The sequence below is a fragment of the Alligator sinensis genome, unplaced genomic scaffold, assembly GCF_000455745.1.
Source record: "Alligator sinensis unplaced genomic scaffold, ASM45574v1 scaffold766_1, whole genome shotgun sequence".
In the NCBI taxonomy this organism is placed as follows: Eukaryota; Metazoa; Chordata; order Crocodylia; family Alligatoridae; genus Alligator; species Alligator sinensis.
In genome coordinates, this window is record NW_005842390.1 from 330,077 (window position 1) to 347,896 (window position 17,820).

Here is a 17,820-nt window from a genome sequence, read left to right on the forward strand (position 1 = left end):
CAAAACCATCTTGTCTCATTGCCAGACAACCCTGGCTGGCCCCACGCTGCAGGCTTATCCATACTGCTCACACTCCACTCCCGCCCTTGGGACCCAGCAAAACTCTAGGCCCAGGAGAAGCTAACTTTGGACCCATCTCCTAGCCCCTTTGTACCAGCTCCTTGCCAGTGGGGCTCACCCGACTGGAAGAGACGGGCTGGTGTGAGACAGGAGATGCAGGACCCTGGTTGATGGTCTAGTGGGGTCACACCTGCCCTGTGACTGAGGACTATTTTTATGTGGTCCCTTAAAACAAGGGCTGGAGTGCTCCTAAACCCTGGATCCAAAATGTCCTGGGGATCTGAGGCTCTCAGCTTTGGGGGTGGGGGCTGGAGCTCCCCTTTTCAGAGGGGTTTGTGCAGGTCAGTCTGCATGTAGGTGGCACACTTTCCCCTGCTGGATAATGAGAGGGCTGGTGAGCAGGCAGGTAGCCATTGGCACAGCCCATGCAGGAGGAGGCTGGTCCCCTGCTCTTGTGAGCAAACACGCTTGACATTCGAAGACAGAAAAACACTGTGGGTGAAACTGGGGCCAGGCTGGGCAGCAGCTCTGACAATCATTAAACTGGCCAGCCCAGATTTCCCGGCAAGGCGGCCGTAGTCTGGGGCCAAGTGGTGCATACTATGCAAATCACCTGGAGCTGGGAGCATGAATGCTCCAGCTAGGAATTCCCCTAGAGCTGGGCGGATCATGTTACTGCCACCCAGGCTATAAAAGGTGGAGCCGTGGGGAGTGGCCACCTTCAGAGCTGGGCTCTGCACTCACGGATGAGGAGTGGGTAGGAAGCAGAGGTGTGCTGGCAGCTCCCCGTGCTGCTCTGTGGATTAGCTGCTGTTGCTGGGATCCTCATCGCAGAAGGTACCAAAGCAACTCTGGGCTCAGCAGGGCCTTCCCCTGTGTGCTGTGCTGGACTAGGCTGCGCCTGCCCTCCTGCCTCCACCTTATTGGGGCATCTCCCTGGGCACCTGCTGTGGGCCTTGGGAGTGGAAGCATCTGTACAAAGTCCCTTCCTTGGAGCTACCGTGGGGCTGGCAGGTGAATACCAGCCTCCTCTTTCTTGCCAGCATGCACGCAGGCAGTGGACAGATCCTAGTGAGGGCAGCTTTTGGTATGGCTTGTGGGGCTGGCATGGAGGAAGGAGCTGGGCGTGCCAGGGTCCTCTTGTTGTTTCTTGTCACAGAGCAGAAAGCAGGGCAAGCTGGGCACCACCGGGCTGCTTGGGGCTGCGAAAGCCTGGGGAGATGGGGCCGTGGGTGTTTGGGAACTCTGCTTTTCATGCAGCATCTTCCCTGGAGGAGAGTCCAAACCATTTGGGTCTCGGCAAATTCCATCCTTAAAGCGGTAGCTGGATCTGCTCTGGGCATGACCTTTTCAGCATCTGATGAAGTGAGCTCAGACTCACGAAAGCTCATATATCTCTGAGCTAGTCTATAAGGTACATCTCCACCCTGTCTTCTGCCTGACTTCAGGCTAGCAGGGTGAACAACCTCTCTCTGCTCATGGACATGCCATGAGAGAGAGCTTCAGACTGGCGCTAAGACGAACTGCTTACTGAAAGGGTTAAGCCTGCTGGAAGGCAGCTGCCGCCTAAGGGGAAGTTTGTACCAGCACAATGTGTTATTGCCTTCTTATTCCGCTTTATTTATATTGCTCTTGCCTCTGGAACAGAGCTTCATCAGGCAGTGCCTGGAGAACAGGACACTACAAAGGTCCTAGAGGGACATCACTTTTCAGGGGCGGGGAGGTCATCCTGGCAGGCTGCAAGCTGGGCCCTGATCCTGGCTGTGCCATTTCAGGAACCAGGGAGTGCACTGAAGAGGGAGGGTGCAGGGAAGAGGGAAGTCCGTGTTGCAGGTGGTGGTAGCCACTCTGTGAACTGGCTCAGCTCATTCGGGCTGCTTTGGTCTCTTGGCAGAGGGCTCTATGGCAGGATCCTGTGAAATCAGCAATATCTTCTCCAACTACATCAGTGCCATGTACCAGCCGGAGGAGGTGCAGCTGCCCCTGGACCTGCTCACACACCTCGGGGAGGAGAACAGCTTGGGGCTGAGTGTGGCCAGCAGCCAGCTGCCTGTTGAAACTGCAGGTGGGGGCCTATGGGGATTGCCATCCATGCTGGCAGACTTGGGAGGCCACGGGCAGGAAGGGAGGGATCTCTCCTGGAGTAAAAAGGAGGCAGTTACCTTACGATTAGCACGCAGGCTGGAGTTCTGGTGTCACCTCAGCCCTGACTTTCTGTATGACCTGGGATGTGTCCCTGTGCCTCAGTTTCCCCTCTGTAAGATAGGGGTCATGATACTTGCCATGGCCACCCAGCAGGAGTAGTAAGGTGCAAACTGTTCATTCCTGTGAAGCTCCGTGCGGAGCTCGGAGGCTAGAGGGCAAAGCATTACAGTGCCCCGGTCCATTTTGGGAAGCTGGAGGGACCATGGTGGGGCAGGTTGCAATGTCCATCTGATTGCTTCTCAGGCAGCAGGGTGGGGGCTCCTCTCAGGGTAAGAGGCCAGGCCAGGCAAGCCAGTGGCCAGCTGGAGCAAGGGGATTACTGGAGTGCCCTTTAGGAAGAGGCTGGTCCCCCTCTGAGGGTTGGGTCCAGCCTTGATCATCCCCATGTTCTGCCAGGGGGTCCTGCTGAGTGGGTCCACCCAGGGGGTCATAGGGAAATGGCCACATGAGGGGTCATACTGAGACAGGCCACTCTGGAGGCTTCCCCAAACAACCATGACCTGCCCTTGGTCTCCTGCATCCGAGACCCCCATTGAGGAGTGGGAGAGCAGCAGGCAGCATGGAGAGAGGGACCCTGGTAGGCACCACAGTGCAGAGTCTTATCACCACCTGCGACATTGGGGTGCTGTGTGGGGTGGGGGGGGCAGGGTATGTGGGGCTGGGAAGCTGCTGTTCCTGACACACCTCACCTGTGGTGGGGTGCGAGAGCGACCTGAGATAAGGGAGCAGGTGGCTGGCATAGCCATCCACCCAGCAGTGACTAAGCAAGATAAAGCCATGATGTTCTGGGCTGGGCTGGGCTGGCTAGCCCTGCCCCGGGGACGCAGAGCCAAGGTGCGCCGAGAGCCCCTCCCTGACAGGCACCTGCCCTGCTAGCCCCACCGAGCGCTATCCCTGAACCACTGCCCTGTTCCCTGCAGATAAGCCGACGTGGTTCAGTGAGCTCCCGCACCTCTGGAGCAAGGCCCAGGTGCTGGAATGGATCAGCTACCACGTGGAGAAGAACAAGTACGACGCCAGCGCCATCGACTTCTCTTGCTGCAACATGGACGGCCTGACACTCTGCCACTGCACGCAGGAGCAGCTGCGCAACATCTTTGGGCCCTTGGGGGATGAGCTGTATAATCGCCTCCATGAGATCAGTGAGTGCTGTGATCTGGCCTAGGCTGGGCAGGGCCGTGGGGAGGGGGAGATCAGTGAATGCTGCAACTGTTCCAGGCTGAGGAGGGCTTTGGGGAGGAGGGAAGTGGGCTCTTGCTCCCAAGCCAGCCCCCCCTCCTGTTAGCATGGGAGGTTTGGATAGTGCAAAGTGGCACTTGGTGGGATTTGCACCACAGCAACACATGCTCACTCAGGCCCCTGGGAGTGGGAAGCTTCAGTCAGGAGAGCCCATAGGCATCTATGGGATCCACTGAGAGAAGGGGGAGAGCACAGGGCTGACACTGCAGCATGTGTACTTCCCCACTATACAGGCCGAGCACATCTAATCCCAGCCCTGCTTCCTCCCAAAGACTTGGCCTCAGATGAGCTCGGCTGGATCATTGACCTGCTGGAGAAAGACAGCGTGGCTGTTGCCCAGGAGACCTTCCTTGACTCCAACCCCCTAGGTGAGAGAGCACCCTGGCCTTGCACTGTCCATGTGGCCACATACATGAGTTTGAACAGGGCTGACCCTTTCCTGCCTTCTCCATTATACCTAGATCTGGGAAACTCATGCTCGCAGGAGTCCCTGGAGGAGATGAAGTCCGCAAACCCTTTCCATCAGGCAGACTTGGGCTACCTGCTCGGCACCATGTCTCCAGGAAGCTCTGACATTTCAGGTAAACTCCACTGCTCGTGCTCAGCATCATGGCCTGCTTGGCCTTTGGCCCAGGTGTGGCACATGCCAGCCCCGTGTGCAGAGTGGAGAGGCGTGCTTCTTGTATGCCCCTCTTCCCTTCTCAGAGACAAAGCAGCCCTGTGTCATTGTTCAGTGAAAGCCTGGCCCTGCCACCCTTGGAGCAGCTCATGATGCTTGGCAGGAGTGTTCCCCAGGTGCCCCACGAGGCCCAGCCCCCTGCCCCCTTGCTGATGGATCTGGTCAGGTGATGGCTGGAGTTGCTTTCTGCTGCAGAGAAGTATTTGCTGGATAGACATGCCTGGAAATCCAACCCCTCTCCCTTTGCCTTCCAGGGACCGTGATGTCTCACAGCCCCAACTCCCAGGACTCCGGTGGAAGTGACCTAGATATTGACCCTACAGAAGCAAAGTTGTTCTCCCCTGATGGTGAGTTGCTGCTTTCCCACCTGGAGGGGAATGAGTTGAGCTTATTAATGAGCTTATCAGTGGGTGCTTTCTGCTCTCCAGAGATTTGATTGCCATAACAACAGTATGGGCATGCCAACCTAGCCAGGGCTCAAACCAAGATAGGAAAGGTGTCATCCTACTGGGCAGTGGTGACGCATAGGGGGTGTAGCCTGTGCACCCCCTGAGAGAGCTGGTGCACCCCCTGTCAGGCCACACTCCCTGTTTAGCTGGCGGGCAGGGGGGCAGGTGGGAGCACCAGTGGCTGCGGGACTTCTGGAAGTGGTGTGGCCGCTTTTTGGTGAGTGAGATTGGCCACTGGGGGATACTCCCCACCATGGTTGCCGACTCAAGAGGCACCCATGCTCCTGGGAACAGTTTGGTCTTTGGTTCCCTGGGCTGTGGATGATGGCAGGAGAGCTGGTAGTGCCCTGGAGAGGCCTGCTTTAACTATCTGTGGCAGTGGGGGTCAGCCACCAGAGACCCCAAAGCCTTGGCAGCAGGGTGTGCCTCTGCAGCGCTGAATAGGGTGGGGCTCTCAGTGCCCTGTGCCCAGACACATTAACTAAGAGGAAGGGTGGGCATAAGCAGCCAGGAAGAAATTTAGGCTGCAAATGAGAAGGTGGGGTCTGGATGAGAAGCTAGGCTGGAGCAGGGAAGGTTGGGAGCAGCCCCCAGCCATGGGTTGCAGAGTCAGCAGCTTGTAAAAGGGAGCGTGATAAATAAGTTCTGCAAGGGATCATGTGGCGTGATGCTTGTGTTCCTGTTGGACTGTGCCAGGGCACATGGGGAGCACTGGATATCGGAGATGTGGGAGGTGCCCTGTACAGCTGAGCAGCAGCCACCTGTGAGATGTGGCCCCATTCCCCAAGCCCGAGGAAGGAGCCCAAGCACAGAGCACCATAACACTTCTTCCCCTCGGTTTCTGCTTGTAAGGAAAGAGGAACCAGGGCCTGAGGCTGCTCAACTCCCATAGTGAGGACTGTGATACAGACACCTGGACAGGCCAAATAACACATTTTACCTCCTCCTGTGCAGGTGGCTTTGCTGACCATAAGAAAGGGGAAATGAAGCACGGCAAGCGGAAAAGGGGAAGGCCCCGGAAACTCAGCAAGGAGAACCGAGACTGCCTGGAGACCAGGAAGAGCAAGCACTGTACGTGAGGGGCTGGCTGGGCTTCGTTAGGGGGTGTGCTGGGCTGGGCCCCTGAATATGCCCTGTCTCGTTCACATGGTGAAGTGAATGGTGGAAGCAGGACAGGTGGCCCGTCTATGTTGGGATAGCTGGGAGAAAGATTGGGGACCCATTGTCTATGGAGCTCCAGTACCATGCACAGTGGAGCCCTGTGCTTTCTGGCTGGGGGGCTGATAGCCAGGGCTAGTGGGCCCGGTCACCTCTCCCGGGCACAGCCTGAGGAGGTGGCTGGGCTTCAAGGGAGTGCCAGCAGGCTGTGGAGAAAGAGACACCTCCTCCCTCTGGTTCTGGGACAAGAAATGTTTGGTCCTGCAACCCTGGTCCCCGCATCACTCCAAGCCGCTATGCCCCCGCCTCACCCCACAGGATGTGATGGGGGTAACGCAGCACCTTTGTAAACTGTGCTGGGGGGTGAGATCATCAGTAGGGCTCAGCCCCTGGCTTGGATGGGATGGGAGATGACCCTGAGCAAGCCCTCCCCAGCCACTCTTCCCAGGCAGCAGTTACTGGGATCTGCTCCTGCTGGACTGTGTGGGCAGGGCACTGCCAGCACAGCCCGCAGCTCATGCCTGCTGCAGGTCTCAGCCCAGGCCTGCCGCCTCCTCTCCTGGGGTTGGGGTGGTGAGATTGCAGCTGCTGCCTTTCCTGCATCGGCTTTTCCATTGCAGCTCCAAGAGGGACCCACCTGTGGGAGTTTATCCGCGACATCCTGATCCACCCAGAGCTGAATGAGGGGCTGATGAAATGGGAGGACCGGCGCGAGGGGGTCTTCAAGTTTCTCCGCTCGGAGGCTGTAGCTCAGCTCTGGGGACAGAAGAAGAAGAACAGCAGCATGACCTATGAGAAGCTGAGCCGGGCCATGAGGTGAGCACCCTAGGGATGCCCTGGGGACATGGGACAGGGAATGGAGCCTGAGCCAAGCCCCGTGGCTAAACAGGCTGTAGGCCCGTGAAAAGCTCTGTGCCTTGCAGACTCCCCCAGACTCCTGACCCTAGCCTAGTGCCTCACACCCAGCTTTCCCATAGGGAATGGCTTCTCTCCCCTCCCTGTGACTCCTGCTACCCACAGCTCCTGGCTCTGCCCCTCCCAGAGAGGTGCTGGCCTCTGCACTAGCATATCTGGTTGACTTGCACAGAGTCCTGATCTCAACCCCTTCCTTTCAGGTATTACTACAAGCGGGAAATCCTGGAAAGAGTTGATGGAAGGAGGCTGGTGTACAAGTTTGGGAAGAACTCCAGCGGCTGGAAGGAGGAAGAAGTGTTGAACAGGAGTAAAGAGCTATAGGAGCCTTACATGAACTCAGGCATTGCCCTCTTGGCCCAGGGGCAAGACCCAAAGCATAATGCACTGAACCCAACCCTTGCACCAGAGACTTGGCCAGATGTTGGAACCCAAAGCTGCCGTTGTGTGCAGCGTGTTAGACTCCAGCCCCTTCCTAGGGGCAATGGTGTGTGTGCTGGTTCTTTGCCAGTGCCTCAGTATCGAAAGCTGATATTTTGGCTGAAGTAGGTTATTGTAAACCATTATTTCTGTTGTTAACATGTTGGACTCTATTCTCCAAGTGGACTTACAGTGACCTGCGCTTTCTTGAAGCATGTCTGAAGCTCACAGTGTGGAAGGGACATGTGCTATTTGCAGTGATCAGATTCCAGGGAGCCATATATAGGATGGTCCAAAGCAGAACATAGCAGGGATTCCTGGGTACCACTGCAGTGGTGGCCCAGGAAACTGGATCTGCCACTCTGCCACTGGGGAAGCTGGCCTGCCACCTCACCTGTTACTGAGTTGGAATGAAGAGAACCAGCTCAGATCCCTGGGGCCTTGCAGAGCCTTCCCTTTCCACTACATGTTTTGCCAGCTGTGCTGCTGGTCCCACAGGTGATGGACAAGTAGCATCTGCCCTGCAGCTGTTGTGGGAATGGCTGTGTTCTGCATTCACAGGCAGATGCTCAGCCTGGCTGATTGGCTCCTACAGCATAAGTGACTGTGGGCTCAAAGCGAGTCCAAAAGAACCATGAATTTTAGGTGGCTCCAAAGGGACCATGGTGAGGAGCAGGGCACTAAGCAGCATCTCAGTTCTGGTATCCAGGGAGTGCACATCCATGAGCCAATATACCATCAACCATCTCTCTGAGATCTCTTCTCCCACCACATGCGGTGTCCTTTCCCCAAGAGTGGATTGTCTCCTGCTTCTAATTTATGTAATATAAACAGAGAATATATAATGTATATAAAAATCTATTTTTTCATAAATAAGGTTGTTCCTGTGTGATTGCGAGTGTCCTAGAAGCACTTGGCATTTGCAAAGCAATGATTGTAGCTAATTTTCAGCTGGACTGAAATTATGTTATCGTGGCATCAGTGAGCTGGTCCCACAGAGGGCTCTGGGCCATGTGTGAGGTTTTCTCCTTTTTTAGTAATAAACATATCAGAAATAAATCATTGCTTTTTTAACTGTGTGTAATTAGTTTTGGTCATCATTGTTGCTTCTGCAATGAAGGGGTTGAGGGCCCAACCTGGGGAGGAACCAACCTCTATCTTTCCATATGCTCTGCAGTCATCTCTCCTGCCTGGAGCTCAGAGTCCTCAGTCCTACTGGTACTGGCTCCCCCAGAAGAGGCTCCAGGATTTCTGGTGGTAGGAAGAGATGAGCTGAGTCTCTTCCTAGCATAATAGGGGCCAAGGATGGTGAACTGGGCCTTCTTCCAGACTTCAGATGCCAGCTCAGCTGTACAGGCATGTCTGTAAGCTATTTACATTGATTTCAAACTACTTGAACTAGTAACAAGACAAAGATACAAAGAAAAATGCTATTTGCTGATAATAATGCAACCAGGCACTTCAGCATCTCTGCCCATTCCAAGTAGGCAGACCGGGACACGCACTGCAAAGACTTTTTTTTGTTTTTTTGAAAAATGTATTTCTATATTTTATTTATACACACACACACACACACCATCTGGCATACACTTTACATCACACACCTTAAACCACATTAAGAAACCACGCAACCATTACAATAAACACACCCATTCCCCTGTGCCCCCACACACCACCAACCTGCTGCCCTTCCCTAACCCAATCACAGTCCTTTAGTCTAAGCCCTGACGGGTTTACATTCTCAGTTCATTCAGTGTCCTTTTCCCTGTTGATGTAGCTGTCACTTCTGCTGCTGCTGCTGATCCTGTTGCTGTCTTCCGTGCTGTCTCCAGGTCCAGTTGCGTCATTGTCCTCTCCGTTCCCCCTGTCCACTTCCCCTCCCAGGGGGTGGTCTTTGAACAGCCTGAGCCAAGTGTCCCTTTTCCAGGTGGAGTTGGCTGCGTCTTCTCCATCCTCTCTCACTGCTTTCTGGTTGTAGGACTGGCGTTCACTCAGGAACATTTTAACACAGTCTGTTTCCTCGAGCTCAGTGCGTCTGTACATCAGGAGGTTCCTGCATTGCCACAGGGCGCTTCTGACGCAGGACACAAACTGGTCAAAGCAGGTTGTCGGGGACCCCTGCTGTTTATTCAGGTGTCCGTATAGTGCCACCTCCCTTGTCATCAGCCTAACCCCTGTCACCTCTTTGCGGAGCTGGCTTACCTTCTTCCACACTCCCTTGGCATCGGGGCAGAACCACAGGAGGTGGTCGATGGTCTCGCTTTCATCTTGGCAGCTTTCCCTGGGGCAGCTGGGGCTAATCCCTCTTCCCTCTCTGTATCCCCACACCCTCACTGGGAGTGCATGGTGCATTATTAGGCAGTTCACATCTGTGTGGTCCTCTCGTAGGTCCTTGTGGAAGATCTGGTCCCAGATGGCTTGGAAGTCATCTTCATGAAGCAGCCCCATGGTCAATAGCCTCTCTGTGTCTGGCTGCCTTCTGTATCTTCCTGCGGTTGGTCATAGTCGCCAGCCTTTCCTTCTGTAGCCTGTACTCACTCCAGAACTCATTCAGCACACTAGAACCAGGGGTGCTCCACAGTGCACCATCTCTGTTTGGCTGGAGCGTACGGTCCCCATGGTCTCAGGAGGCGACCTGCAAAATACTTGACAAGATAGGCTGTTTTGGTCACTGGCCCAGTTGCCAGCTTGCAGATCTGGCTTGTGTACCATGCCCGCAGGAACAGGTGGGGCACAGTCCCCCTGCAGTGCTGCGCCAGCTACAGCTCTGGCAAAGATTCTGACTGATGGGGTGAATCTCTGCCCTGGCTACTGCTCATGTGTCCCCATGAGTGGCTTGATTTCTTTCAAGAGGCCACAGGGGAGACAAAGTCTCTGTGCCCATTGATGAGGAGTCAGCCCCATGAGCTCTGCGTGGGGTCAGATCCTTTCCCACCTATTGAGCATCTATGTGCACTTAGGTGTCTAAGTGTGATACTACATTGCATTTGACTCAAGTCCTGAAAATCTATTCATGTATCTGGTTTTGTAACACTCTGTCATCTTACTCTTTGAGCCTGAGGCACACAAAGCAGCAAGAAAGAGGAGAAGGATTCACTTCTCTCTTGTATTAAGTGTTTTTCAGGGACCTGAGAAGGGTGGAATAGAATGGCACTGAGGGAGGTAATTTTCTTTCCCTTTGTACATTTAAATGGCAGCTTTTTAGCTTTGAGTGCCAAAAATACCCCTTACATACATGTAATAGCTGTATTACCCCTGCACTGTGGGTACATAATAGGTGTATGTACACTGAGCTAGCTCAGTAGGCCAGGCACTGGCCACACACATGTGCCTGCTGTGGACAGGTACTGGCATCTATGACACAAAAGTGTCAGCAAATAGAAACCCATGACTAACAGGTCTTTGACTCCAATGGCAGCAGCAGCTCCTCTCATGTTTTGGCTCAGTAGCCTAGTGCTTAGGGCACTCTCTCAACAGCCAGAGACCCTGGTTCCAGGTCCCTTTGTTCAGAGGGGGTTTGGAGCTGCATCTCTGACTGCCTAGCATAGTGCTCCAAACACTTTTCTACAAGCTAGGAAGACCCAGAGTCTTCTCTGGTGTTGCTTTTGAATCTGGCTCCCTGGGTGGCCAAGAAAAGAGAGCATGTGGGACAAGGAGAAAAAAGAGCAAACTATGCCTTAGAAAGGAGCAGACCCTGGGTTCTAGCTTGGATCTCTATTCCAGGGGGCAGAATTTTCCTAGTGCTCTCCATCCGTTTTATCTAGGGACCATTCAACACAGGGGGCAGTGGCTCACATCCAAACACTGTCCCAACTATGCAGTGGCTAGGGCTAAACCATGGGAGCTTCTGCCACACCCTCCTTTTTTCTTGGGCTTGCATGCAGGTCTGTGTGTACCCAGGCTATGGGCATGTGTGCACACACAGCCAATGTAGTGTATTGCATTGTATTGTATTGCAATGCAGTACAGCCAATACTTAACCTGGCAGGGGAGACACCATGATGATGGTGTTGATCCAGGTGGCTTTACTGTATCTGGAAGGGAAGATCCCCTTCTTCTCAGCTTTGAATGCCTTGATGTAGTTGAGGGTGGAGACCTGTCCATTGCACTGCAGGCAGCACCCCAACAAGAATCTACTATAGCCTCCCAATTGAAGAATCTTAGCTATACAATTTATGGTGATGGGGAATTGCTCTTGGGATTTCCCTCTAGCTTGCTCCTATGGCCTTTTGACTAAGGGCAAGTGAGACGAGGGGGCATCTGAACCCTAAAGCCTCTGGGCTTGCATGTAGGATACCTGGCCTGCCATGGAATTTGGCAGTATCTGAAGCCCAAGACTGATAAGTCCAGGAGGTAGGATACTTGCTGGTGGTAGCACTACACAGACCTGAACAACTGAGCTTTGCTTGGCTGATGAAAACTGGAGCTGATTTGGCTAATTTGGCCTGAAAAACAAAATTAAAAGAACGCCCCACAGCAAATGCAGTGTACGCACATAGGCTCACGTGCCCAAAGTATAAAGCAAGAATCAAACAAAGATGGCTAGGTAGACAGCTAGAAAGCCACTCTTTAGACATGGGAATGGAATTCCACCGAGTCCACTTATGTGCCTAATGGGTGGAACAGAATCTGGCCCTAGAGCCATGGCCCCAATGGGGACACCAGTCATAAATGGCAAGTGCTCTTTCCAAACAGCTGTACCATCTCCTTTGCGGCTTCTCATAGTGACTAACTTAGTGCATGGATGCAGTACAGAAAAGAACAATGGCTCCTTCCCAGTTTGGCACTGGTTTATCAGCTGGCTCTCCAGCCAGGAAGGGACAGCCCAGTGGCTGCAGCAAGGACAGAGGAAAGGGGAGGGATGGTGACTCAGGAGAGTGCTGTGCCACCGAATAGCCCAGCGGTGGCTTCCTTCCAGAGGAGAGGTGGGTGGATCCCTCTCCATCTGGCTCAGGTGAGCATCACCTTGCATGCTCTTCTTGGAGGTTGGAAGTTGGGAAGAGGCAGAAGTAGACTAGCTGGCTGGTGAGAAGGGGTGGGGGCCATGTTGCTAACATGAGCTGAACAAATGGAGCTCCCAGCACCTCTCCTCCAGCAGCAGGGATTTCAGACATCTGTCAGCCCTTGCACCGGGCTCTTTCTTGAGTTCTCCTTATCTATCAGTGCCCTTTCTGGAGTGTGGCATCAGGGATGGGCACAGAGACACAGTAACCAACCAGTCTCCTCTGAGCCAAACCTAGAGGCAATGCCTACTTAATGCTGCCTGGTTTACGGTCCCACAAGACCTTCACAACCACCTCGTACTTGGAGCTTAGGCTTAGCTGGTTTCCACCCTGGTGTCCCAGCCCCTTCCAGAGTCCCTGCTTTGCAGCCCTCCATCCTGCATAGATGGAAGTGCCTGTTGGATCATCTCAGTTATGCACCTGATGGAAAATGCTCTGATCCCAGGACTTGCTTCACATGGCTGCAGTGGGAACTAGAGCTAGAGCTTCTTGCTGAAGCATCTCCTTGGACTCTGTTGAGGCAAATGACAGCTCCTTGCCCTTGGTAGTTGGTGGGGGGAGTGGGGTGCAACAGGCAAGGAGCATGGCTGCTGCTTGCTGCGTGTAGGGGGAAGGGCTCTGGCAGGAGGCAGGGCCCCAACCTGACTGCTTTCCATCCTTACTCCTCAGCCAAGGGCAGTTGCTGCTGCGCCCTGGCTATGGGGGAAGGGACTAGGCTGCTGTCCTAAGTGTACAGGCATGTACTGGCTGCAGGACGATACTAGATCTCTGTGATCACAGCCTTCCTGAAAGCTTGATGAAGAAGGCCTGGTCATCTGGTTGCAACACCCACTGGAAAAGAGCTCTCCATATGAACAGACTCAAGTTGCTCTTCAACAAAAGAATGGCTGAGGAACAATGCTGGCCTTCATGCATGTGTGGGAAAGGGGGTGGTTCACTTGCAATTGCCATGGAGGACATCTGATAGACTCTTATCAAACCTGCTGTACCAATGTGCTTTTAAGGCTTCTGTATCCCAGATGTTCCCTATAGCTTGGCGAGTTTATGGACAGCACCAAGGGCCCCTGTGCACAAGATACCAGGAACTGCCACAGGTTTTGCTCACTGAAGATATCCAGTTGTTGGCTTCTTTACTCTTCATCCCAACAGGCATGCAACCATACCAGTCCCTCTTGCAATTAATTGTGACGTGGGCTCTGGACATGGCTACTACTCTACGGAAGGCAATCATACTGCAGGTTCCAGGAGCTGGGCTGAGCTGCCTGTTGCTCCTTTGTCCTCCGCAGAGCTCAGCTACCCCTAAACTTTAGATACTACAGGGTTCCCCATGATCTCTACCTTTGTCACTGTAATATTTATATTTAGGCTAAAGAGCCAGCTGTAAGCTAAGTAGTCTCTCTCCATGTAATTGCTTTGGCTTGCAACTTCAGCCTCTGCTGCACAGCTCACATATCTGCAGGAGAGGTACAACCAGCACATGATGGGGCTCCTCTCAGCTTGATCTAGGGATGTGCAAGAGACATCATAATTTAGTAGCAGAAAATAGATCATAGGGTATAGAACCATCCCCAGGTCTCTGAAGCCCAGACACTCACTTGGTGCAAGCACTGCAGCCAGCACTGCCATGCTATTGTGCTGTGAGAAAGAGACCCAGGAGAGCATGTTTTAATACCACCCCCTGAGAGGTGTTTCCCCTCCCATAGCATGGGTGCCACTGCCATTTGGGAGGGATTGTTAATGACACCCAGGGCTGGGGAGGTTCTACACTTTCAGGAGCGGTGTCTGCCCCAGCCCAGGAGACAGCACAGGCTTATGTTCCCATTGCTGGAGACCCAGCTGTCTACACTGAGCAGAATAGGCTGGGAAGTAGATTGCCCTCTCGTAGCACTAGGCCAGATTCCAAAACATCTGCTTGTCCCAGACCAGAGATAAAAGCCCAAATCCCAGCATTTTTCACAGCCTGAAGTTAATAAAAAATGCATTTAGAGTAAAGTAAAACTTGTTTGCTCTACAACTCCACAGCAGCCCTTTTCCGAGCCAACCTTTGGCTCATATGATAATGTTTGCTGCCAAGCAAGTTGCTTCACACTGGGTGTGTCCACATGTTAATTAGTGTGCTTTTGCCACTGCACATTAAATTTAGAACCTCTAATGTGAGGTACTAACTAAATGCACAGTAGGCTGCTCTAATGTGCAGCAATGAAAGTGCGCACTTTTTTAGTGACACCTAATGCTCAGTAGCCTAATTTTACTGTGCACTAGTGTATTAGCACCATTTTTGCCATGGTGCTCTAATGCACAGTAAAATAGGCTACTGTGCATTAAAGTGTACATGTAGACATGCCCACTGGGTGCATTTACACATGCAAATAATGCAATTCAATATACTCCAGCTCAATTTGAGCCAGACTAAACTAATCCCAACATACCATCTACACTTGCATTTAAGTGTAGTAATTTACTGGGGGGTAGGATAGCACCTGTATCTGATGGGACTATCCTACACTGGAGTAAATGAATCTACTGCACACTAATTGCACTGCACGTATAGACAGTGACACTTTACTGCTCATTAAGTTAGTCTAATGCACAGTAAAACACACACGTAGGCATGCCTACTGAGGAACTGCAGCTTTCCCTCTGACGATGCAGAATAGCAGGTTTGCACACTGGAAACATTCCTCCCCGCTTTCATTTTTTAAAATGAAAAACCCATTGGCAATGATGTGCTGTCACAGGAGGCTTCAGTGCAGATGCACAGGTGATTTCTGGCAAGAACGGTTGGTCAAAAACTCTCCGACCAGCTGGAATTCTGCATCCCAGACCAAGGCAGGCCTGTGCCCAGGCAGCTGCTCCTTTCTGGACACCCACATGCATCATGGGCTCAGCAATAGTGGTAGGACTTCCCAGCATTTGGTGTCTTCCTGCCAAGGAAGCAGCCACTGACCAGCATGCAAAGATCATGGCAACAGTTCCCCAACTCACTGGCCCCCTGGGCCTTTCACTCTAGCCCTAACTGAACATTGGGCCCGGACTTCAGGTGTGGCATATTTAATTCATGGGTGCCTGTAGACATGCGGGGATGCTGCTGCTACAGCGTGTCGGAGCAGACTCAATTAATTGAGTCTGCTGGAGCATGCCAATTAGTGTGCTTCAGCAGCCTTTAGGTCTCATGTATTCAGTGTCCTTGCATTTCAAAATTGCAGTGGGAGCACTTTAACTAAAGCTCATTGAACGAGCTTTAGTTATAAAAGCTCATTGAATGAGCTTTCATGGGACACTGAATACATGAGATGCTGCAGGTGCTTTAATGAGAGCGGCTCTTGGAGAAATGCTTTGATCACCTCTGTTTGGGTCTGTCAAGGTGTGAACTCCAAGTCACCCATCTCAAGCTGAACGGCCTGGGAGGCCCACTGTTACCTTCCACAAAGGGGATCATGGGGCCACGCTGCGCAGACCAGGACAAAGCACTGCACGCTGGGTCACGTACTCTCCACGCATGATGCCTCAGGAAAGCTGCTGCTGAGGCTGTTGCCAAAGATGGCAAATCAGGACACAGGGAGATGTGGGATTTTGGACAATTATAAAGACGGGTTTACTGATTTCTGAGGGTGCCAGCAGGGTATGCTCAGCTCCAGTTACAAGCTTTCTTTCTCCAGAACTATGGAGACGAGGATGTTCTTTGTTTCCAGTGGAATCGGAGATTGTCATCTAATCACCTGACTCCAGGAGCTGAGTCTTTAGAAGAAGACACAAGTTAGCCCCAGACTCAGGGTAAACTGTGGAAGCTGGGAACACTGAGTCACCTGTCTTGCCTGAAAGTAGATGAAGCAGGCCCTGAGGTGCCTGGGGAAGTGCCAATGTGATCCTCAGGCTGGGTGAAGACTGTGCACCCCAGGCTCCATAGCAGCGGGTGTCAGTGCCCGCAGGGGTGTGAGCTGAGAGTCATTCCAGTGTTTGTGTAAGGGAACCAGCCCATTGCTGACCAGTCACTTGGTTCTCAGAGACCATGTTTTCCAAGCCGATGTTTCTTGGCTCCCGTGAATTGATCCTAGTCCAGGTGTCTGTGGGCCCTCCAGGATCTGGAGACAGAGCTCTGCAGAAACAAGCAGGCTGGTGGTTGAGAAGGGCTGCTGTGCTGGGATCCTCCAGCCCTGTGGCAGCTCAGCACAAGAGTATGTCTATGGTAACTGCCAAAAATCTCAGATCGACAGCGACAAGGACTGGGAATGAACTGAGAAGGGAAACCCCAAATCAGGGCTGGGACTAAGAGACTGCATTTGGGTTAGGGAACGGCAGAGGGTGGGTGCGCGTGGGCGAGGGGAGCGGGTGCAGTTATTGTAACGGGTACGTGGGCTTATTAAGGTGGTTTGGAAAAGAAAAGGTGCAATGGAAGTGTATGACAGAGGATGTATATAGATATACACCTAAATCTATTTATCTAGATAAATAGATATATTTTAATAATAATTTTTTTAAAACTGCCAAAAAGCTCAGATCTGTCCAGAGACCAAGGAGGCCCAGGGACCTGACCTGGGCACTGCAAGGGGAAGGGTAATGTACCAGTGGTACTAGTGACGGTAGCAGGGGGCTTCTATTCAGGGAGGCACAAATTCAGGCCTGGGTGCTCCGATGGTGCCAAGGGGAGGGTAGTCACAGCGTGAAGCCAACAACAATATTGCCTCTTGTTCTCTCTGCATAGCTGAAGCATGAGGTAAGAGAGCCCATGGGTGTCAAACAGAGTCCAGGAGCCCGCTGCAGCACAGAGTGGGTGAGGTGTTTATCCTCCGTCAATAGATAACCCTGGCAGATTGGCAGGCAGGGAGTAGCGGCTTGTCACGCATTCGGCTGCCCTGGCAAGCTTGGCTTGTTTACCGAGGCAGTTTCATTTCTTTGCCGCTATGGATTGTATTACCTAACAGGCCTAAGACAATGTTTAACCAGCTCTGGCAGCAGCACCCAAGCTGTCTGTCTCGCCTTGCCTCACCCCAACGTTCCCACCGCAAGCCCAACCTCCGTGACCTGCTGAGCAGCAGAGCGGGTCCTGCCAGGGCAGGGCAGGGCAGGGTGGTAGATTGGGGAGCTGGTTTAGGAGCTGTTATGGAGGCGGCGTGGGGGTGGTGGGGGACTTTTCAGTCCATTCCCCCAGCTGCAGTTGTCTTTGTCCCGAGGCCAGAAGGCATGAGGGGGAACAGCTTGCTGTGCGAGGGTGGGTGGTGGATAGCAGAAGCAGCAATCCTCCGTGCAGTTCCATGTGGCTGCTCCCCACTGTGCTCAACCAGGATAGAAAGCCCCAGGGGATGAGGGGGTGGCAGCAGGGGCTTGTGGGACCAGTGGCACAGAGACAGCAGGGTTGGCAGGGCATGGTGGTTGTGGGGATTGGTTCACAGATCTCAGGACCAGTTGGTGGCAGGTAGCAGCAGTGTCCCAGCACCAGTCCAGGCACGCCGAGGTGCTTGTGGTGGTAGAAGGGAGAATCACCAGAGCAATCTCCCCTCCTATCTAGCATCCCCTAAATGGCAAAAATGTCAGGGAGGGGGCTCACCCAAAGGCCCTCCATTCACTCACAGCCTTAGGGCCTCTACAGACTCCTCAATGCCATTGGTGCCCTAATAGCTATGGCTGCAAAAAAGGGCCCTCCTACCTGCAACTAGCTAGAAGACTCTGCTCTGTCCTACCGGACCCGACCTGATCA

At 53.1% G+C, this 17,820-nt stretch overlaps 1 protein-coding gene across 3 annotated transcripts; it reads left to right on the forward strand.

The window, feature by feature from the left end:
• The first annotated feature begins 761 nt into the window (after nucleotides 1-761).
• Nucleotides 762-8,195, forward strand: ELF3 (E74 like ETS transcription factor 3). Of its 3 annotated transcripts, none has more exons than XM_006029634.3 (9): nucleotides 762-897; nucleotides 1,955-2,125; nucleotides 3,186-3,407; nucleotides 3,738-3,872; nucleotides 3,966-4,085; nucleotides 4,438-4,530; nucleotides 5,587-5,703; nucleotides 6,411-6,606; nucleotides 6,906-8,195. In XM_006029634.3, exons 2-9 carry the CDS (start codon nucleotides 1,963-1,965, stop codon nucleotides 7,024-7,026), a joined length of 1,167 nt encoding a protein of 388 aa, XP_006029696.1. In that variant the 5' UTR covers nucleotides 762-897; nucleotides 1,955-1,962; the 3' UTR covers nucleotides 7,027-8,195. The 3 variants fall into 3 exon arrangements, with proteins under 3 accessions (XP_006029696.1, XP_006029697.1, XP_014378218.1); XM_006029635.3 differs by having other exon boundaries at nucleotides 3,777-3,872; XM_014522732.2 differs by lacking the exon at nucleotides 762-897 and adding an exon at nucleotides 909-1,074.
• The last annotated feature ends 9,625 nt before the right edge of the window (nucleotides 8,196-17,820 follow it).